The sequence below is a fragment of the Microtus oregoni genome, unplaced genomic scaffold (assembly GCF_018167655.1).
Source record: "Microtus oregoni isolate MIOR12 unplaced genomic scaffold, Mior012 000016F_ref0000370, whole genome shotgun sequence".
Taxonomy (NCBI): domain Eukaryota; kingdom Metazoa; phylum Chordata; class Mammalia; order Rodentia; family Cricetidae; genus Microtus; species Microtus oregoni.
The window spans coordinates 37,452,132-37,474,972 of record NW_024543075.1 but is presented as its reverse complement, the minus strand read 5'-3'; the positions used below and the strand labels follow the sequence as shown (position 1 = coordinate 37,474,972).

General features: G+C 46.1%; 1 protein-coding gene across 5 annotated transcripts in view; it reads left to right on the top strand.

The window, feature by feature from the left end:
• Ppfibp2 (PPFIA binding protein 2) overlaps nucleotides 1–22,841 on the top strand; it is a 151,095-nt gene that overhangs the window by 63,671 nt on the left and 64,583 nt on the right. The window contains exon 1 of one of the 5 annotated variants that reach the window (XM_041666888.1): nucleotides 6,301–6,591. The exons of 3 other annotated variants lie outside the window; for them this stretch is intronic. Coding sequence is in view for 1 of the 2 variants with exons in the window: in XM_041666886.1 (XP_041522820.1) it covers nucleotides 7,267–7,314 (48 nt within the window). In the remaining variant the exon portion in view is untranslated. Of the gene's footprint in view, nucleotides 1–6,300; nucleotides 6,592–7,144; nucleotides 7,315–22,841 lie in introns of those variants that run through there. One more of the 5 variants, XM_041666886.1, reaches the window with a different exon arrangement.

The following is a 22,841-nucleotide window of genomic DNA, read 5'->3' as shown; positions in this document are numbered from 1 at the left end:
TGCTAGAGTGCAGAGTTGGGAGTGAGGGAATGACTGCTGGTTAAGAGGAGGACAAATTGACTGGAACTAGGCCTGCCTTTCCTTTATGTCTTAGATGAGAGCTCATTCCTGCTCCTGCTATATCAGAATGGACAGCTGGGTGTGTTTGAGTGTAGGGCTTGTCCTCTTCTGCTGGGTCTTGGCCAGAGCCGAGACCCAGCTGTAGCAACATGGCCCGCGGAAACCTTGCTGGCCAGACAATGCCAGGATTACCTCCAAGAGCAACAGATCTGTCCCAGATTAATCAGAGCTGATCTGTAAGTTTCTAGAGCTCTGTCCTAGACCCTTGGCAATGAGTGGGTTGGGATGTGGGCTCCAGGCCTGGAAGGGCATGCGTAGAGCTCTCTGACTGGGGTTTGTCTCTGGGGTCTCAGTGAAACAAGGAGCAAGAGCTTTGGATTTCCTTGGAGTCCATATCCGAATTCTGGAACTACTTGTAGAAGGCTGATTTACAAGGAATTTCTTGGAGTCCCAGGCATGCTGAGGTCACCTGCAGAAAGGATTCAGGGAGATGCTTCCATCTATCCTGTAGGCAACAGAAATGTTATCTTCAGGAGACAGGACTGTAGTCCTTTACGTTTGATAGACAGTGGTGAAGTTGGGATCAGTGCTCACGGAAGATGCAGCCAGGATCCCCATTGGTAGTTTGAGCCACAGGTTGATGCCTCTCAGGAGCATGGGCCTGTAAAAGCTCCTGAACCTCACCAGACAGTTTTGAAGCAAAGAAAGGAGATGTTCCTTAGAGGCTTGATGTGTACCACAGGCAAGAAAGGGTTGGTGCTACTAGGACTGCTCCTACAACTTTTGACTGTGCCTTAAGAGAGCTTTTGTGTGGTCTGCAAGGGGCTTATCTTTTTCTTCATACCTGTGTGGCTGGCTGAATAAAATTTTGCTGATGTGGTCAGCTTGGCTGTGTGTGTAGTCTTCTAAAGAGGTTAGCTCTCCAGAGTCAAGCATTGAACTAGCAGAGCAGACCCATTTGCTAGTGACGAGCTGATATGAGCCCTAGCAGTCTCCAGATGGAATAACTATGGGTGTTTCCCTAACAACATTCTGGTTTACACACCCCTCATCTGCCAGCAGCTGGTGCATCCTGCTGTTTGATACTGTGGATATGGGCCAAGGAGATCCTTGGCTAAAGTTCAAGATGAAGTCAGAGAAGGGGCAGAGAAACCCAACGATAGCAAAAAGCAAGGTGAGGGCAAGTCAAGGCAGCACCAGGTTACAGGCTGTGGGCCAGTAGTTGGCAGAGACTCCAAGGCACTGCTGTTTTCTTTGGAACTGGAATACATGCACACCCCCAAACACCACCTCAGGAGCCCAAGCTTTCCTTTGCAGTATAGCAAGTCTCCTAGGTTAGTGAACCTAGGCACGTGACAGCAAGCTGAACCAAGGCAGATAGAGGAGGTAGGAAATTTAAAAGGCCAGTCCTCTGTCCGCTGAGACTCAGTTTTCTCTTGGAAATGTCAACTTAGTTTCTGTATCTGTAGGACCTGGCCGAGCTAGCCAGCCTGCACAGCTGAGAATTAGCTTAGCATCTTGATCTTCGAGCTTCTACCTCTCTAACGCTGGGGTTGAGGCCTGTGCCACCATTCCAGGGTTATGTGGTGCTGGGAACGCCAGAGTTTCATGTATGCCAGGTGAACATTCTGCCAGCTGAGCTGCATCCCCAGCCCCCCTGGATAAGCATTTGACACAGGGTTTTATTCTGGGGGTTGGAGCAACAGGCCTCCTTTGATCCACCACTCTTAGTTTCCAAAGTGGAGACAGTTTCGGGAGCCTCAAGTGGGGTCGGAATCTCAAGAACAGTGCAGAAACCTGTCTCATGTGGGTAGCCTCTGCTTGCGTGGGCAGCCTCTGCTGTGATTGCTGGGAGGCCCCGAGTAGGGTATGTGTGCACCTCTGAAATCCTAACTAGTCAATGCAGGCTCCCATACATAGCTTTTGAATTAGTCTCTCCACAAAGAAAGAGATCAGGCCTTGGAGAGGGCCTGACCTCCTCTCGTATCAGCTCCCAGACACCTTGTTACTTGGTGGCTTCTGCAGTTCCAGCTCCTCACACAAAGCCTTGAGCTTCCCCCTGTCACATGCAGTTTGCAGTTCTTCACAGAAGAAAAGTCTGTTTTCCACAGTGGAAAGCTAGAGGTAGCTCAGGAAAGGTAAGCGAGAAAGCTGTTTCACGGGTTATAAAACATGAGCCTGGGTTCTTCTTGCCACGTGATTCATTTCTCTGTCACCGTTCTCCAGCAGGACCAAAATGTTTATATTGAACATTCTAATTGTACAAAGCTACAGGCAGGGGATCTGTAGGGAAACCTTTTCTTCTGGGTTTTAAAAAGAGAATATGGGGATGCCATTCAGTGGCTTATAGCTTAACAGTAGAGTGTATGCTTAGAATGCAGGAACCTTGGGGCCAACTTTCATTGTGTGTGTGTGTGTGTGTGTGTGTGTGTGTGTACAGACAGACACACACAGAGCTTGGAGAGAACTTAGTTTTGTAGAGCAAGAAAGGCTCATTGTTCATAAGGTAACTTCCAGTGTGTGTCTCACACCTCTCCTCTGGCAGGTGCAGTGTGCAGTTGAGTGAGCTCTCGAAGTAGGTAGGCTCAGTCTACTCCTACCCCCAATCCCTCAGCAGGCCCTGGGCAGGCATAGGGTGCAGTGGTGGTGCTTTACCCAAGTGCAGTACTTCAGGAAACCAGTAGGTGGTAGTCAGGGACAAAAGCTAGACTGTCTAAAGGCTGAGGACTAGGGGTCAGATCATAGGTTTTATAAGAGAAAATGGTCTGGATTTTTGTTTTCTGATTTTTCTGGGTCACCTGGAAGCAAGAGTCTTTTCTTGTTTTCCTTAGAAACCAGTGGACAAACAGCTGGCAGGGAAGGCTCCATTATGGGGCTGGGGAAGGAGAGATAGGTCCTGCCTAGTCCTGGGCCCGGGACCATAGATTGGACCTTTCCCTTGTTAGTAGCAAGAAAACCTCTCAGGGCTCCTTGACCCTTGCTCCTCTCTCCTGGTCACAGGAGGATGGCTCTCCACATTCCAGGAGGCATTTCCCGGGCCACGTGGTGTCTGTTAGCGCTGCCCTAGAAACACTCCTTGTGCCCTGGGGGATTATGAACACAATTTTCCTGGCACAATAGCCCATATTTGAGGGACTCTCAGTTATTGCAGATTTAACAGTTTTACTTTTTTTTCTCCCTGGATTTTTATTGCTCCCCACCCCCTCCTCCCTAAGCAAGTAAATTCTAGCAATCTGGATCCTTTCAAGACCTGACCAAAAGAGACTGTTTCAGTCCCCAGAAACCAGTGTTTATACATGGCCAAGAATGTACAAACACTGCTGAAATGGCAAATAAATCTTGCCCTCTGAATTTCCTGCTTCAGGCCCAGGGGACGTGGTAGAGGATGTTGCCAGGTTAGCATGACTTGAGGTCTAAGCATCCACTTACCCTCAACCTGCAAAGAAAGCCTGTCACATACACTGCCCAGAGCCTTCTGCCCCCTCAGCACTGCTGTGGCTGGCAGGCTAGCCTCAAGAATTCGGTCTCCCAGTCCTAAGTTCTTTGAGAAACTTCTGGAAGTGGCTTCTTATTTTATTTTACTCCAGGTGTGGTCCTGGGACCAGCCCTGTGAGTGTCTTCCTGGAAACTTGTTAGTGATGTGCAATTAAATACAGGCTCCATCCCTACCCTGCTGCTCAGTTTGTCCTTTCAATACAAGCCTCTCCAACCAAGATGGAGAAGCTTAGTCCTAACCCAGAGGTTTGTGAACCCTGGTCTGTATTTGGCCTATTGCCTGTTTGTTATGCCCTTGGATCAGCTAAGAATGATTTTCACATTTAAAAAACTGAAGAAAACTCATAAGAATATTTTATGATGTGGAAATGATTTAAAAAAATCAAATTTCTGCTTCCATAAATAAAGTTTTACCAAAACTCAGTCATGCTTGTTGGTTTAGCATTAGTTATAACCACTTAAATGGTAAAAATAGCAGTCAAGAATTGAGGGGTGCTTAGCCCTCTGGGCTTCAAATATTTAGCGTTTGTCTTGTCCTGACCCACAGTGGAGATGGGTTCTCCAAGCTTGTGCATTCTAGGGACATGGGTGGGTGGTATTGGTGGCCATAATGCAAGCCTGTAGGCAAGATTTCTCCCGAGTTCACCCATTCCGCTTCTTACCCTCTTGTGACAGCTCGGGTCCCTGTATGCTTGGGCACAGTCTGCGTCTGACTTACAGCTGTCACCATGGCCCAGATGTCCTTACAGCTGTCACCATAGCCCATCCCTGTTCAGGATGCAAATGGTGGGTTGGTGCATAGATCTACCCTGTTGCTCCTGGTAGCTGGCAGGAGTCAGTACTGTTTGTCAGAATGTATTTATGGGCTTTTCTAATCATTGAAGGCACTGTTGACCAGGATGGCCGTTGGGTATGGCACAGCTGGGATTCACCTGCAGTACTTTGAGGGAGTTCTGACCAAACTCCTGGGTGCTCCTCAAGTTGTGGATGCCTAAAGTTCTTGTGCTCATGCCTGTTCCTCTTGCCAGCCACATGCACATCTCGGTTCCAGATTCTTTGGAGTGTTATCTTGTGAATTTGGGGTTTGAAGTGAAATAAGTACGATGAAGGAGAACATGCTTTGGTGTTTGTAGCAAAGCAGGTGAAACCTCAGGCAAGAACTGCTGCTTGAGGGCATGGCAAAGTGGCAAGAATTTAGCTCTCTTTCTCTTCTCCCTCTCTTCTCCTCTTCGCTCCTGCCCTAGTCCATCACCCACAAGTGGAGTTAATATTGGCTCTGGTTTGGCCTCTTTTAGGCAAACAGGTCATTAAACCCTTGTTTTCTCTTAAGTAGAATATTAGTCTTTGCTTGTCTCAGTATTTGAGCCTTGCACTTTCATTCCGAGAATGCATAAATCTCTTCTGTGTAGCAAGAATCATGTTGGGCATGAATGTTAAATGAGTCAGAAATAAGGTGCACTTCTTATTTCTGGTGCAGTAGAGCCTTAGCCACCATCAGGTGCAATTTACTGTGGGCTGAAATTCCCTAGCATCTGGGGAGGAAATCTCTATCCAATAATGGAGGACTTGGGATGTACCAGGAAGATGCTGAGGAGGAGTTGGTTGTCAGGGGATGCTTTCCACCCTGATTCATCTGAGCCACCTCTCCTGGGCTTAGGCCAGTAGTTTGATGAGAAGTAGCTTCGGACCACTTCATTCCCCACTCTTCTAGCAGAAGTAAAGGCAGGCACTGAGCTCCTTCCTCTGTTGAAAGGGTGAGTTTCCCTTATCCTCACCTCAGGGAGTGGGACTCTGCCTCCAGATCAGCTCCCCAGACTCTGCACACCTTTATTGCTCACTGTGAAAGAATGATCTGCTCAGGGCAGGAAGTACATTTCATTTGTCTTGGTGTTTGCTTACTGAATGAGTTTCTTCGCTTGACTTTCTTAGGTTCCTAGACAATATTTTTTGGACAAGCCCTCCCTCTCCTGCACTCTTTTCACATTGCACTGAGGTCCTGGCAGGGAAAACAGCATTGGGCCGAGGGTGTAGGGTCCTAGACCACATGGAACTAGGCCAGGGGGAGGGACAGTCCGGAGCTCATAGCAGGGCAGTGAGCCTGCTTTTTTTCCTTCTGGCCTCTGCTCTGGGTGTGTCTGCAGGAATCTACTCCTCCCTTCATGCCAGCTGCCTGCTCGAGCCCTCCTCCCTGGCCTCTGATCTGTGACTATGCTGCCAGCCTTATTTGTGCCCTATTTTTCTGGCATTGCTCGTGGGCTGTCGTGAACATTGATGCCACGTTGAGGGGGCTGTTGACACCCAGTGGATCCTGCTGGGATTTTCAGGAAAGACAGAGGAAGGCCCAGAAGTCACATGATGTGCGTCTGTAAGTCGTTCACAGCAGACAGCTGAGTGCAGAGTCTTTGCATGTAACCGCCATTCCCACTGCACCCACATCAAAGATCACTTCCATAATCGTCATAGCCAAAGGCCACACAGTAAGGGTTGGGCCGGGGAGAAAAGCTATTTGGGGGGAGGGGGGCTTTCAAAGGAGATGTCAAAGTATGAGGAGAGGAGGGATGATAGCATCCGAGGAGTACTGGAGGCGTCCCTGATATAGCCCACCAATGAGCTACATAGTTCCCCTTCTCCTCCAAGCTTTCCAGGGCTCCTTCTTACCTGGAGCCACTCCCACATCACATGAAAGTGCACCCTTCATCTTCCTGCTTTGTAAAGTAGTCCTCCACAGGCAAAGATAGCCAGGAAGCAGTCCTGAGACCGAACAGAAGCAATAAGCCCTGGGGTGGCCTCCAGGGAACCCAGTGGTCATGGCTCACAGCCCAGAGCCGTACTCCCTGAGGGAGCCAGTAGTCAAGATCTCAAGGTTCTAGCAGTTGATCTCTGGATAGTGCCAGCAGCGCCAAGGACAGCAGGCAGCCTACCTAGACCTGGCTTACCTCTGAGCCCAGAATTGGCACAGGAGCTGGTTTTAAATCTGTCCTTTCTGGAAACCCAGGCTCTCGTTGGGCCACAGCCCATGACCCATCTGTGAGAGGGGTAGGTGTGTGTGTGTGTGTGTGTGTGTGTGTGTGTGTGTGTGAACCAGCAGGCTCCTCTGGGAGTAGCGCTTATTTTTAGTTGTCTCCCTAGTCCCAAATAAACTGAGAGCAGCTGGGAGCCTGTGGGTAAATGCGGAGTGAAGCAGAGACAGGAAATCGGGGGCTCTCGGTAATGAGTTCCAGCCACACCAGAAAGAAGAAGCCAGACAAGGCATTTTCTTCCGGACTGTTTCCCTCTGGCAGGCTCTGGTATTATCACTGAGAAGGTTCCCATTGCCCATGTGTGAGTGAGTGTATGCATTCAAGTGTATGTGTGTTTACAACTCCTGCCTTCCCTTTTGATGAGGTTTGATTGCTCTGAAGGACTCTGAAGTCAGTCTTGGTCTGTGTGTGTCCATGTGTCTTTGTGCCTGCCTGCCTGCCTGCCTTCTGTGGGGGCGGTGGGGGAGGACCCTGGAGCAGCACCGTCAAGTCTGAGTCTTGTGTATCTGAGCCTGTTTAGGGAAAGAAAGGCTATAGGACACAGGCCAGGGAAGTGGGGAAACTGGAACACTGCTTGCTGTTCCTGCGGGGGAGGGGGCAGAGGCAGGGAGGAGGAGAAGGCTTGAGCTCCAGCCAGAATAAAGGGCTTTTTCTCAACCAAGGACTCTAACTGCTGACATGGGTACCCAGCATGGATGGGGACATTGATGTTTACAAGCATTTCTCGTGGCTGAAGAGGGTAAGTGACTGGCTGCATCGTCTGGGTTTCTCTGGAGATGAGTAAGGAGAGAGACACTGGGGGTGTTTTCTCTCTCTCTCTCTCTCTCTCTCTGTGTGTGTGTGTGTGTGAGAGAGAGAGAGACAGACAGAGAGAGAGAGAGAGAGAGAGAGAGAGAGAGAGAAGGGGAGGCATTTGTCCAGTGACCCTGTTGTGGCCAAGTTCTTCATGAGAATCTAATTATAGACACCAAGGGAGAAAACAGGCAGCTGCCTTTGTTTCTGCCCTAACAGCCCAGTGAATGAGCCTCTGTACTGAAAGGCAAGAACAGAGTGAGGGAAGTTAAGTTATTTTAACTTTGCCTCTTAAACAGTCAGGACCTCCATACACCATGGCCTGAAAATTCTGTCCACTGTTTTTGGGTTCCAGGACACAGAGAGGAAGCCACTACTCTCTTAAATGCCTGACTTCGGAAGTCATTTAACTAATTCTCAGCCCTGATGTTATCCGGAGCAGAGGGTATATATTGCCAGGCCAGTGAGCTTCTGTGTTTCCGGAGGAAGGCTCCAGGGTAGTTCTCTTTGTAGTGTTCTGAAGCCCAGGATTTTGTTTGTGACTTGTTTGTGCCATTGCTTAGGACATAGGCATTTGTGTGGAGTGCTAGTGAGAAATGAGTGACCCTCGGGGGGCAGAAGGCATTGCACTTAGGACTCTAGTGTTCCTCTCCTGGAAGATGGGCTCGCGTTCGTTCATATGGAGGAGTTCTAGGCTGAATATGTTTGAGAGGGAGGAAGGGCAAGAGCACCTGACAGATAAGAGGTTTGACTTTGTAACTGCAGAAGGATAGGAAGTATCCTTCTTGGAAGGGACACACAGACCTTCACTGTCCAGCTTCCAGGCACGGACTGGTTGGCTTTTCGTGTGTCCTCTGCAGCTGCTGTGCTTTCTTCCTTAGCAAATCCTGAGCTCCCAGTACTGCGTGTACAGCAGTGGGCAAAGATGAACCAGCCTCAGAGGGAGAAGGGGTCACACAGGTCCAGGAAGTACCTGCCAGGTTACAAGCATGCAGTAAGCGAGGCTCAGAGGGACTGTTGATGCTTGAAGAAGCGGGTCAGGAGCCCTCCTTGCGGAAATAACACTACACAGAAACCTAGAAGAGTAATAGGAACGAGTCATGTAGAATATGGGAAGAGAAACATTCCAGGCCAAAGCAAAGGTGGGTGGCTCACATGCAAAGGTCCTCAGGCAGGAGAGTCTGGTGAGTTTCAAGGCAGAGAAAGCCATTGTTGCTGGACTCAGTCTTGGTGGGTAGGCAGCTGTCAAATCACATAGAATACTGAAGGCCATGCAGGGCAGAGGGTGACAGTGGTTTGTAATGACTGGTTTGTAGTGAAGAAGTAACATGGGTTCTAGTGTGGGGTCTAATTTGTATGTTAAAGAGATCCCTGTAACTGTGATGTGGTATGCAGTGAGCTGTGCTGGGAAAGCAGGCATCTGAGACATGATTAGAGAGTCAGCTAGTACCGGATTTCATTAGCAAAACCCAAGGGAGGCCACGGACATTGTGAGTACTGTTTGGTCAGTGGTCGGGCAGCCTGGTCTTCCACTTTCTCTGTCTCTTGGTCCTGCTTCTTCCTTAATTCTGCCAAATATGCAGACAGTGATTGGTTCAGAATGCGACAGATCCTGCGTGTGCTCAGCCTCTCTTATGCAGAAAGCAGGGCATCTCAGCCACCGGGAGCATGCTGGGACAACTGGACATTTTGGCAAAGGTCAGCACTATCCTAAGCTTTTAGAAAGCTGTACTAGGCAGATCCTGGAGGAACCCAGGAAAAAGCATACTGCCCACAACTTAGTCTTTGTGTCCTCATTTCCAACATGAAACTCTTTTTTTTTAAATTTATTTATTTATTAAGGATTTCTGCCTCGTCCCCACAACCGCTTCCCATTTCCCTCCCCCTCCCCCGATCAAGTCCCCCCCCCCCCTCATCTGCTCGAAGAGCAATCAGGGTTCCCTGACCTGTGGGAAGCCCAAGGACTGCCCACCTCTATCCAGGTCTCGTAAGGTGAGCCTTCAAACTGCCTAGGCTCCCACAAAGCCAGTACGTGCAGTAGGATCAAAAACCCACTGCAATTGTTCTTGAATTCTCAGTATTCCTCATTGTCCGCTATGTTCAGCTAGTCCGGATTTATCCCATGCTTTTTCAGACCTAGGCCAGCTGGCCTTGGTGAGATCCCAATAGAACATCCCCATTGTCTTAGTGTGTGGGTGCACCCCTCGTGGTCCTGAGTTCCTTGCTCGTGCTCCGTCTCCTTCTGCTCCTGATTTGGACCTTGAGATTTCTGTCCGGTGCTCCCGTGTGGGTCTCTGTCTCTGTCTCCTTTCATCGCCTGATGAAGGTTAATATTCCTGAGGATGCCTATGTGTTTGTCTTTGGATTCACCTTATTTAGCTTCTCTAGGAACATGAATTATAGGCTCAATGTCCTTTATTTATGGCTAGAAACCACTCTGGAAAGCAGTGTTTCGGTTTCTCAGGAAATTCGGGATCAACCTACCCCTGGACCCAGCAATACCACTCTTGGGAATATACCCAAGAGAGGCCCTATCATACAACAAAAGTATATGCTCAACTATGTTCATGGCAGCATTGTTTGTAATAGCCAGAACCTGGAAACAACATGAAACTCTTAACTGAGAGGGTCTACAAGTCCCCATATGCCTGGGTTAGGAACCATATTCGTACCGCTGCGGAATGCTGTGACCTGTCCTTGGACAGAGGTTCTGTCTGCAGGTACCAATTCTGCCCACAAGGCAAAGTAAGAAGGTTCTGTCTCTTCCAAGACACAGAATGTGCATGAGCTCTGATGGACTCTGAGCCAGGCAACAACTTTGGAACCCCGCAGAACCCATAGCAAATATATTTTCTCTGTTTTAGGGTTTTAAGAATCATTAACAACAGGAAATCAAACACCGACTATTGGATATGTCATAGGATACGTTATATATTCTGTGATGGTGGGTTCCCTTCTTTACCCCAAATCCTTGTGTCAGATTTTTTAATCTTCCCAAACCCGAAGACACTCCTGTGTGTGACCCTGGCTGTCAGTGAGCCTCTGGACTCCTCTTCAGTCTGGAAGAGGAAATGCACCCTCTTTGGCTTCTTCAGCCTTTGGTTCCAGTCTTTACCCTTTTCATTTCATTCTTCAGTAACCTTCAAGTGTATATTTCCTGAATTTTAATTTTTTTTATTTTAATTTTTTAATCTTTATCTCCGATATCCTTTTGTCTAGTTTCCCACCTTCTTTATCTAATTCCATTAGATCTGTTGTTCAGAACCATTCCCTTACTGACCTAGTCCCTCTAGGGGGTCCTTCAGTCCTGGTGTCCAGCCCTTCCCACCTACCTTCTCATGTGCTTATGCAGAAAGCAGCTCTCTCTGAACTTACGCCTTTGAAGGTAGCAACACTGTTTCTTTCATTTTTCCATGTATAAGAGGCAGGTTCTAGAAGAAGAGAGTCCTGTATGAATTGTGAGCTAGTGCACACAGTAGGAGCCTTGCCCTTTGACCCAAGACAAGACAGGTGTCAACTAGTACCAGTCCCTCATTTACCAAGCCCAAGAGAAGTCAGAACAAAGAGGCACTCTATGTTAAGGGAAGAACAAGGTGAAAGAAAATTATTTACATGGAAAATAAGCATCACTTTGGGGTCCTTGAGGGATGACTGGGTGATGTGTACATTTATAGTTGTAGGCATACAGATGGAGGGAGGTCTGGATTTGACTCCTGGCTTTGCCACGTTTACCAGGTATGTGATCTTAGGTTGATTTACTCAAAAGCCTGGGCCTGTTTTTAATCTATAAAATAGGGAAGCTTCTACTAGTGTTTTCTACACAGGTCTCTTTGAGGATAAAGTAAGGTTAATGCTTATAAAATGCTTAACATAGTATGAGTTGTGTGTAAGGAAATACTCAGCCGCATGTGTATCGTTAGCTGCTCATGTTATTAGTAGGAAAGAGAAACAAGAGAGGAGCAGGCGAGAATGGACTGGTTCTTCTTAGACGTGCATGCTAGGCCATTGACTCCTCGAGCTCTAGACTTCTTCTCATGTTCCAGATCACGGCTTCAAACCAAGCAAACCGAAGACTTAGAGGAGATGACAGCAACCTGGCCCGGCATATGTAACCGGAGGCCCCCGGACTGCTGGAAGCCCCCCAGCTCTGCTCAGCTGATCTCTGCTTGCTGAGTAGAAACTGCTGCGGGCTCGCCCTCCAGTTCATTCTTTGAGCAGATAAAACCTAAGCACTAGGTAACTCCTGCTACAAGTACCCAGAGTCCCTCACCTTCTCCAGCTAGCTTCCTGTGTCACCAACATTTCCTGCGTATCCTGCACCGAGATCCATAGATCCACCCTCATAACCATGAAAGAGCCTCGGAGGATTTCTCCTAGCAGCGTCTGTGGGACCAGCCCACTGCCCCCTGAGCAGCCGTTCATTTTCCCAGGGAGACAACTCTAAACAGTGGTGTTTTTGAAAGGATATTCGAACAGCAGTCCCTTCATGTTGCTGCCTGGCTTCCGCATTTAGACGCCCTACAGTCTTTGGTTGCCCAGCTAGTGGGTCCCTTAGGCATCCTGTGACTGACTCACTGCACTCCTGGACCGTCCTCTGTGGCAGCGCCTTCATGGTTTTTCTCTTTGACTCTGACTTGGCCCTCTATTCTCAACTGATGTCATTACTGACTTACGGGGACAGGGTGAGGGTCAAATTTAGATGAATTTCTCATCTTCCTTTCCCTTCCCAATGTGTAACCATGCTTACAGCTATTACTTCCCAACTTTCTTCTCTTCCAGGTGGCTGGGGTCTTCTCTCCTAGCCAAGGCTGTCCCAGTGTCTGGTGTTTTTGACCTCATCGTGCCCCAGCTCTTCCTAGTCTTCTGCCTTCTCTCAGTGACTCCCTGTCTACTGCATTGCTCTTGGAAGAAAAGGGTTTTTTGTTTTTTGTTGTTGTTGTTCTCAGAGAAAAAGCAAATGAAAACTACCTTTGTTTCTGTACTTGCACCTTTGTGCTGCCTTCTAACTCACCTGTCTTTTACCAGAATTCTTGAAGAAGTTAAAAACTTCTACTTCTTCTTACCTACCATACCCGAGCGTCTTTCTTTGTCCTTTGTCTATAGCTGCCTTTAAATTTCACCTCTGCAATGCCCTTGCTAAATGAACTTCCTAAACAACCTTTCCTATTCATTTGCTTGTGAATATTTTCTGACTTTTTAAAGTCTCATGTAGCCCAAACTGGTCCTAAACTAAATACTGAGGATGACTTTGAACTTGTGGTCATCTGGCTGCTACTTCCCAAATGCTGGGATTACAGGTATTTGCCACCGTACACTATTTATGCAGAACTGAGGTTTGCGCCCAGAGTCCTGTACTTGCTAGGTGAGCATCTATCAACTGACCTTCAGTCGAGCCCCCACCTTCACCTCCTGAGAATCCTGTAGGGTGGCTGCCTTCCTATAAAACTTGAACTGTCAAGAAGCACCAGTCAATTAACTCTAGTGCCTCCAGATAGCTAAAACACCCTAACACCATGTTGGTTTGATCCCCAACTCGTAGCACTTAGTGATGCTGCCATGTCTCTGATGCTGTTTCCAGCAGTGTCTATTAGAACTGGCAAGATGAGGAAATTCTTCAGTTTCCTCTTCTTCCTTTCCTCCTAGTTGTGGCAGGTGTTGGCACAAATGAACAAATGCCACTTCTACAACTCGGTGCTTTAAGTTTCTTATGTATCCAGCCACCTATAATGAACATCTACCAGTAGCCAGAGCTGAGCCACGTTCATAACTTTGGGAAGAGATATTGGTAAATCTTCTGTGTTTCTCTCCAAATGCATGTTGCCAGGAAGGTGAGCTTGGAGCCTTACTCCACCCTTCTCTTGGAAAGCTTGTGGAATTCAGAATGTCTAAAGGGATAGCGATTAATAAAGGTCTCAAAGACAGCCTGTCTGCCTTGGGGAGGCTGTTTGCAAGGGTGTTCTTGTTCCCCAAGAAGTCCTTTATAGCTTTCAGACTTAATCCTAGAAGTGGAATCTCCCCTATAAATCTCTTCTGCCTTCTGAAGGTAAGAGGTTATTCATCTCTTCCCCATGGCCTTGCTATTGCTTACGCATACTACTTTCTCTGATACTATTTATTATGCCTGCTAAGAAGCTTTGTAATATCTTAATCATTGACTAAATGCATGAGTGAAGTATGATGACACAAACATTGGTTAACCAAGAAGCTATTTAATTCATTACTGTGGACTCTGCTGAGTTTCCTAAAGGTGGATATTTAGATCACTAGATGATGAGAAACTGTCCAGCAACACTTAACACTTAACCTTCTAGTGTATATAACTGAAAGCTAATAGAGGAGAGTAGGTCAAGGGTAGGATAGAATTTCCCTGCTGGACTAATGGTAGCTAGAGCGGCTTTTATTCTCTGTTCACATTGCAGTGTAACTCTGGACCAAAGATAAGAAAGTAAATTGTCTTGACTGTTCTTTGCTTAGACAAAGTAGAGCTTGTCTTGAGAGTAGATGTGTTTATAATTTCCAGGAAGCCAAGGAATGTAGGGGACATTTTCCCATGTGTAGGCATTCCCTACACTCATACTATTTGCTGACCTTGGTAATTGGTAATTACCTTTATTTTTCTACTTATGTGTTTTACATTTCTACTCCTCCAACACCTCCTGTGTACCTTTGCTTGCTCTCAAACTCATGATCATTTCTTCTTTATTATTGTTCTCTCTCTCTTTCTCTCTCTCTCTCCCTCTCCCTCTCCCTCTCCTTCTCCCTCTCCCCCCCAACCTGCTGAGCCTGTTGTTCATATGTACATATGTTTAGAGTTGACTGCTTGGGTACCTATGAGGGAGACTCATCTCTGGAGAAGACTAATTCTCTTCCTCTTACTAGCCGTTAATTGCTGCCTGTCATTTAAGGGTGGATCTTGTGGGACTTCTCCCACTCACATTGAGATGTCAACTGGTGTTGCTCTTGATTAGATCTTGCTTGGCAGCTGCATAGTTAAGATTTCATGGGTCCAGCTCCCTGTCATATGTAGCAGAGTCTGTCTCTTAGCAGATGCCCTGGTCCCCTGGCTCTTACATTCTTTCCACTCCTTCCACGTTCCTTGAGCTTGGGGATGATTGTTCTTTGCTCTTTGGACAGTTGTGGATTTCTCTGCTGCTGTATAAAGAAGTTTATTTGATAAAGGATGAGAGCTTTGTCTGTCTGTCTGTCTTTCTTTTCTTTTTCATTTTCTTTTTTTCGGTGTGTGGCGGGGGGGCTTTTCAAGACAGAGTTTCTCTGTGTAGCCTTGGTGCCTGTCCTAGAACTAGCTCTTGTAGACCAGGCTAGACTTGAACTCACAGAGATCTGCCTGCCTCTGCCTCCCAAGTGCTGGGATTAAAAGTGTGCACCACCACCGCCCTGCTGAGAGCTGTTCTTATCTATGGATATAAGGTTAAGCTTTTGGAATGTAGTTGGGAATTATATTGGTTTAGGAAATTGACAGTAATGTGTTTTCCTTTTGGTTCCATGGCATCAGAAACTACAGACAGTTGGCCAGGTTTTGGTATCAAGCAGGCATTTTCCAAGGCCTGTATTTTCTGTTTTTAAAGGCTTGCATGGAGTGGTTGTATTTGTACCTTTCTTTATGTTTTCTCCGACAAAACACCTGTTACAACTAATTTAAGGATGGAAGGATTTCTCTTAACTCACAGTTTGAGAGTGCAATCCTTTATGGCAGGGAAGATATGGCATCAGGAGAATGATGTAGGTGGTTGAAACAGAGAGGGATGAATACAGTTTATAATGATTCAGCAATTGGTAATACCTACTCATAAATGCCTGAATTTGGGGGTGCTGGGGAGATGGCTCAGTGGATAGTCAGGCTTTCGATGAAAGCTTGAGGACTTGAGATCAGGTTCCAAGAACTGACATAAAAAGTCACTTTCTACTTTCTATTCTATCTGGGACCCGAGTGCAAGGAATAGTGCTGCCCTCAGTAAAGGTGGGTCTTTCTTCCTGAGGTAACCCAATCGGAAACTCCTTCACAGACATGCTATATACGTGTCTCTAAAGAGATTCTGTTCGCTGTTGCGTTGATGGTGTTAACCATTCCAGTGGTGCTTTTGAGCTTTGGCTATAGTTGTAGTGGCTTTGACATTTCTGCCGAAGTCCTGTACCTAGTATTTATGGCTCACAAACTCTTGGGCTTCGGAATTTGACATGCTTTTGTGTCTATGCAGACTGGAGATAATAACTTTTTTCTTATACTTTCACATTCATCTAAAAGCACAAGTTATCTAAGTGGCCAATGAAAGAATCAAGCACAGTAGTGCCTGCTTGTAATTCCAGCTCCCAGGAAGATGAGGCAGGAGGATCAGAAGTTCAAGGGCAGACTAGGACTATACAGCAAGACTTTATCTCAGTAAAGAGAAAAAAAAGCATTTCAAGGAATTGTCCAGTGCGGTGTACTCAGAATCCCAGCATATTTACAGGCAAGTGTTTTGATTTAAGTCAGTAAAGTCTGACCAGTTGGAACAGTGTGTGCTCTGTAACAAAGATCTTGGAACTATCCAGGGCTTATAAAAAGTGCTGAAGGAAGTGGCACTCTATCTTGCTAAGCCTACAGATCTTGAAACTTCATCAAGACAGGAGGACAGATGTGCTCTGACAACCTTAAAGCAGTAGCTTTTGAAAGCAGCTCTTGGCTCTGAAAGCAGCATGATATCCAGAGCTATTGTTAGGGGGTCCATCTTAGGGTTTCCCTACACTTCTTAGTGTTTTCCTGTATATCAATGACACTTCATTATGGTGTCTTCCCTGCTCCATTTGATCTGGAACCTACCCTGTCACCAAGTTCAGTCATGTTCAGCACTGACAATAGTCTCCTGGATGTGTCAATCAAGGAATGATAAAGAACTGCTCTCACCCAGCATCTCTGAGAATGGACCACAGTATGTTTCTAATGAAGACTGTACTCTCCAGTAGACACTGGACAGGTTATGCTAGTCATGTCCTGGGGATTCTGTTTCACCCCAGCCATGTCATCAAGCACTCAAATGTCATCCAGAACTCCATGAAGAGCTGTGGATAACTTGCTATCCCTTCCTTGATCAAGATCCAAGGGAGGGCAGACTAGGAACGAGCAAATATCATGGAATCTGATGAGCCACTGTGGTTTAGTGATGGCTTTTAAGAGGCTGCTGGAGGTGGATTTAGCTGGCCTAATGTCTAAATTGGAACAGTTTTTTGAAAGTGTGTATGTGTGTATGTCTGTGCACCTGGAGGCTAGAAGATGATGTTGTTAGATGTCATATTCTCTCTCTCATTTATCCACCTTATTCCCTTGAGGTGGCATCCTCACTGAACTTGAAGCTCACGGAGTTTTGTCTAGCTTGGTGGCTGGTAAACTCCAACAGTGCTCTTGCCTCCACTTCTCTCCTGCCTCTCAGAGCTGGGATTATAGACATGTGCCCAGCCTTGCCTGACTTTTTATATGAGTTCTGCGGATTTGATCTCAGGGCCTTGTGTTTTCAAGGAAAGCTGGATTTACCCACTGAACCATCCCTCAGCTCCTCAAATGTGGGCTTTTCTGAATATTGAAATTTTTGCTATATTCATTATAAATATGTGTGTGGCACAGAGTACTTAGAGTGCACAACAAAATGTAAAGAGGAAAAACTTGCGGTCATGAAAATCTGACTCAAACCACAGGCACCTTTTCGGGGCAGTGGAAAAGTGAACGTGGCTTCAGCTGTGTGCTGTGCAGGAAGCGTGAGTCCAGTCCTGTTGGCCAGCAGTGCATTTTGTGTGGCCAGTCAGGCTCTTCTTACTTTCCTTTCCTGCCTTTCAGTTATTGTTCCTGTGGGTTGTTTGCACAGATCTTCAGAGATACTTCTTAGATGTCCTGATGAGAAATACTGCCTCTTGTTCTCTTGAACAAAATGGGGAGTTAATTAAAACTCTCAGGAGTGGGAATTAACTGCTTCTTCTAACTGAACCTTGCTTTCTGGGCTTAGACAAAGCCATTTAAATGATTTCCATATTCTTTTGAGCATTCAAAGGCTGTTTACAACATGAAGGAATTACTAAAGCACCCTGCTTTAAAAAGCACTCTCTACTTTTAGTCCCACACATTTTTATATTTTTATGTGTGTAGACTAGCTGGCCCCCACTGCTGTTTCTCTGTGGGCTTTTTCTTTCTTTCTTTTTTAAATGAACTAGATGCTTGAGATGAGGTGATCTCCCTGAGATGGCAGCCTGGTTCTTTTCCCTTTGTACTCTGACAGCTTATGGGGATGCTGTAGAAACCTATAAACGAGTGTTGAAGCCTCCAGCAACGTATTAGGGTTCCTCTGCCTTCAGGTCTAGTTGCATAATAAATGGGGCCCAGAGAGCCTGTAGTTTTGAGTCTCCCAGGTCCCAGCCCTGTGTACAGCTGGGTAGGACTTAGAAATTGTTTCAGCACAGCCTCTTAAATAGATAGGCTTATATTCTTATTTACCTGACATTGTATGTATTCCATTTCATCTTTATCTTTTAGACTTCAGTTTCTGTTTAATTTCATGTTTTCTTTTTATATTTTTTCTTTCTCCCACTCCACCCTACTACATGCCCCTGGGTCAATTTATTCTTGTACTCATCTCTTGTCTTCACTTTTCTGGAGGCAGACAGGTGGTGGATAGAAAGCCATCCATTCCTCAAACAAAAGAGACTCACTGCCCTTTTAATCCCAGTATATCCCCACACAGACATACCCTGAGCCGCACATTAGCCCTTGATAGGATAATCCTGCTATCCTGGTTTTAACTACAGTGGGTTTAGAACTGACTGCCTGGTTTTAAAAATTGCCAGCCTAAGCAAATCAAACAAGGGAAGGCAGAATTCCTTTGTAATTTAGTACTATATGCAAATTGCAAGAATTCTTTCCTATGACTCTGTTCCCAGAGGAATAAGCTTCGGTGATCATGTTGAGACAGATGCATTAGCCAAGATTTTTTGTACAAATAGCAGAAACTCAGTTTGATCTAGCCCAAAGACTAGACTCATAGGACTAATACAAAGGCTCAGTATATGTCTCTGCTTTTTACAGCATAGACCAGGGAAAAAGATAATCATCCTGGTTTTTGGATGATTGTTATTCATTCATTCATTCATTCATTCTCTCTCTCGCTCTCTCTCTTTCCCTCCCTCCTCCTCCCCCCTTCCTCCCTCCTTCTTTCCCTCTTTTTCTTCTCTCTCTTTTCATTATCTCCTCTCTCACCCCACTTCTCTTGCTTCCTCCCTCCCTTTTCTTTTGTTCATTTTATCGCTCATGACTCTTGGCTCCAGTAGAGGTGATGATCTTGGCCCACTGTGGACAAGGGATGATTCCATTAAGGCAGAGTTGAGAAGGATCCTCCGCCAAGAGTAATTAATTCAAGCTTTCTTTATTTCTCTCCCTTAGGAAAACAATAAGGGGGAAGTTGAACAGTCTGGGGTTCTCACATGTGTAAGGTTTCTTTTTGGAGACCTGAGTATCTCCTGATAGGCTCATTACCAACTAAATTGCAGTCTCCTGCAAGATGTAGGAAGCCATCTTATTTCTTGAGCATACATTCAACTTCAAGCTTTCTGTGCAGGAGGAACTTATCCAGAGAAAATACTTGGGAGCTGGAGAGGTGGCTCAGTGGTTAAGAACACATGCTCTTGCAGATGTCCTGTGTTTTATTCCTCACACCTGCATGGCAGCTCATGACTGTCTGTAACTCCAATTCCAGGGTACTTTGATACCCTCTTCTGACCTCCATAGGACCAGGCACACATGGTGCATAGACATACATGCAAACAGAATACTCATACACATAAAAAGTAAATAAATTAAACAGGTAATTTAAAAATGGTAAATATCTTAAAGTCCCAGGGAGAGATGTGAGGGTTTTAATGGTAGCATGATAGCTCGGTATTCTTATATAGGTCCAAACTTCACTCTATCCAGATACTACTCCTGTTGGATCTTTTTTTCCGAGACAGGGCTTTTCTGTAGCTTTGGAGCCTGTTCTGGAATTAGCTCTTGTAGACCAGGCTGACCTCGAATTCACAGAGATCCACCAGCCTCTGCTTCCGGAGTGCTGGGATTAAAAGCGTGCGCCACCACTGCCCTGCTTTCCTGCTGGACCTTGATGGCCAGTCGCATCTCTCTTAGACACACCAGGCTTCCCACCATCCTGTGACTGCTCTTCTAATAACTAAAACTGACTAACTCTTAGGATACATCCCAAGATCTCCAACCAAAACCACCACCCATGGCACTACATTTTTATAAAGCCTATCATACTGGTGTTTAGAAAGTCCACCCTTAGGCTATGTGCTTGTTAGGCCTGCTCAGCTCCAGTGGTGGCAGCTAGTCCTATAGAAAATGAGATGACCTTTGAGTCAAAGAAACATGTTTTTCCTATTCCCAGGACTTTGGAATATGACTCCCAAGGCTTAGGGAAGGTGTTGGAATGACAGCTCTTGTTCTTGTTTTGTAATTAGCCTCCAAGAGATTTGAGATTTTTTTGTTTTCTAAAAGATTTGTAAGATTGTATTTTATATATATGGATGAGTGTTTGCTCCTAAGCTTGTATACCCCATGAGTGAAGGTGCCCATGGAGGCCAGAAGGAGGTGGCAGACTCCTGGATCTGCAGTTACAAGAAGTAGTAGTGAGTCTTTTACGTTTGGTGCAGGGAACTGACCCTGGGTTCTCTGCAAGAGCAGCCAGTACTCTTACCCCCTGAGCCTCTCCAGCCCCTGGGATTGGAATTTTAAAGGATGGAGTCCAGCCTTTACCCTGTGTTTGTAGAGTCATGCTTCGAAAGGGGACAAATGTGGTTTGTCTCTAAAAAGTTCTTGACCAACACACAAGAAATCTTTAGAGACCCTGCATACCTTGTTCCAACTTCTGTGATATGAGGGAGGTAGTGTGTTTCACTCTTAGAATGCGAGCAATGTTTTTCCACAGTCCAGGTTTCATACAGAACACATGTTCCCCCTTCTCCCAATACTTTTAGGTAACCGCCTTGACTTAGAGTGCTGAAACAGTTTTCACTATTGACATCTGCCTGCCTGCCTTCCTTCCTTCCTTCCTTCCTTCCTTCCTTCCTTCCTTCCTTCCTTCCTGTGAGCACATACCATGGTGCACACGAGAGAGCAAAGGACAACTTTCAAGAGTGAGGATTCTTGCATCTTACCATGTGGATCCACATGGTCTTGGCAGTGAGAACTTGTACCTCCTGAGCTACCTTGTCAGCCCAAGGAAAAAAATCTTTTTAAGAAACTCAGCTATTAGGCTGAAGTCCCATTGGCCTTTATCTCATCTCTGACCTTCCCCTAGAAGAAAATACTGCTAAAGGCTATGAGGTAACCTTCTGGAAGCTTCTGTTTTTCACGCATATGTAAACAGCTTTGGAATTGAGTTGCATTTCATCGTCATGCCACGGGCCACTTTTGTATTGTGCTTTTTTCACGGCCCATCTTGTGTTTCTATGCTAGGCATAAATATGAGCCTGGAGTTTTAAATGCTGCAAGTAAGTGGTCCAGATTATTAACCAGGCATCTTTTGTTTGACTGTTCCCTCAGAGACACTTTCCAACTGTGAGAATAGTCACACAGTGCACAAAACAATGCAAAAACTAAATTTTACAGTTGAGCTGTCCCTGAATTAATCCCAAACAACAGAAAGCTCCCGCAACAACATAGTAACTTGAACGTATGATCTGCTTGCTCCATAGTTCTTCATCTGTAAAATGGGAACAGAAGTAACACTCTTTTTACGAGGCGATGGGAAGAAATAGATGAAGGGCTATATGAAAAGTGCTCTGAGCAGCTCCTGGCTTCTGTTGAACGCTGTGCTCGGACAATGCTGTGCTGCTCTCTCAGAGCCGCTATGACCTTTGCTGTGTGTGTTATCCTTCCTACTATTTTGTAAGCACCCCAGGAAAGCAATGAGTTTTACTGAACTCTGTTTACAGTATCATCATAGATGCGGTTTATCCCAGTATACAAAATCTCTCTGTGAATAAGTAGACCTCTCCTAGGTAGTCAGTTTGATTTTCTAAACTGACTTATCTGCCAGGACCTCACTACACAGCCAGGCTGGCCTCATACGATCCTCCTTACTTAGCGTGCTAGCCTCCTTATGTTCATTTTTAACACATTGTGATTCTTCTACTAGCTGCTAGAATGGAGCCTGCACCATCAGCCTTTCCTACTGTGTGCTGTGAGCTCTGTGTCAGGCATTTTCTCTTTGAACGTAGGACTTTAACTTATTTTCTTACCATGGCCTTTGGGTCAGTTAGTACAAATGGCTGCTACAGTGGGTGACTGCAGTGGCATTATTGTGTTAAAATATGGGACTGGTTTGAATGAGTTTTGTTATCAGCTCAGCTGGCAGGTACTATTCCTAGAAACCACCAGAGGCCCAGATGAAAGAGTAACTGGAAGAACCATCTGTATGAGAATGACCTGTGTGGGTTTCCTAGGTCTCAACTGTCAGGGGTCAGAGTTCAGGCATGGCATCAGTGGTGTAAACACAGTGTGAGAGAGAAAGAGCTTCTGCTACTTCTGGTCGGGATGTGTAGCCATCTATGGGAATCACAGGAGCATCCAGCAGCAAAGGCAGAGAGAGTGGGGCAGGACCTGGGCACCATGCAATTACTTGGTTTCCCATAAGAAGTCTTAATTGGCGGATTTAAAGAGAGCAGATGTTAGATCCCCCCAAAGAGATAGCAGCCACCGTAAGTTTGTTTGTCAGGTGTCTAAGTTGTGCCTCTGCAGGAAGTGGAGAGAAAGGAGAAAGGCTTCTGAGTTATCCCTGCTCTCCCAGTAGGAGCCGTTCTGGTTTTGTAGAGCTTTGCCAACTCTCAGTGGTGACTGAACCTTTGACTGCACCTTGCTATGGGAAAGTAAGACTTGCATTCAGAAACAAGAGTTACAGTGGGGCCTGGTGAGACAGGCCTGTGGTCCTGTGGGAGGCTCAGGAAGGATTGCTATGAGTTCAAGGCCAGCTTGGGCTACACAGTGAGATACATGGTGAAACCCTGTCTCACATAAGACAAAAATGATGTTGCAAAGGGAAAGTAAAATTGTAGCAGTTACTGTAAGGGCAGACCGTACATAATTGCATACAGCACAGTGGCTATGGGGACTTGCTGGAGACTTGTGGCTAGATCTACCCTTTAGTCCTTGGCCTTCTCCACCTTCCTGTAGGACAAGTTGTGACTCTATGGCTGGACAGTGCCATTTATAAATAATGGTGATTTTGACCTTGGAATCAGACATACATTGACATTTGGGAGACTCGCTGCTTTCCTCTCTGTCCTCTGAAAATTGCCACCCACTGTGAGTCCTTCAGCAGGAGAATGGGCCCTGCTCCTAAGAGTTGTCTTCTCACTGGTTCAGGAAAACAAATGTTAGCTGTGACCCACCTCTGGATGCTGGGGGCAAGTCTGCCCCGTGGGAGAGCCTGGGTATTAACTACT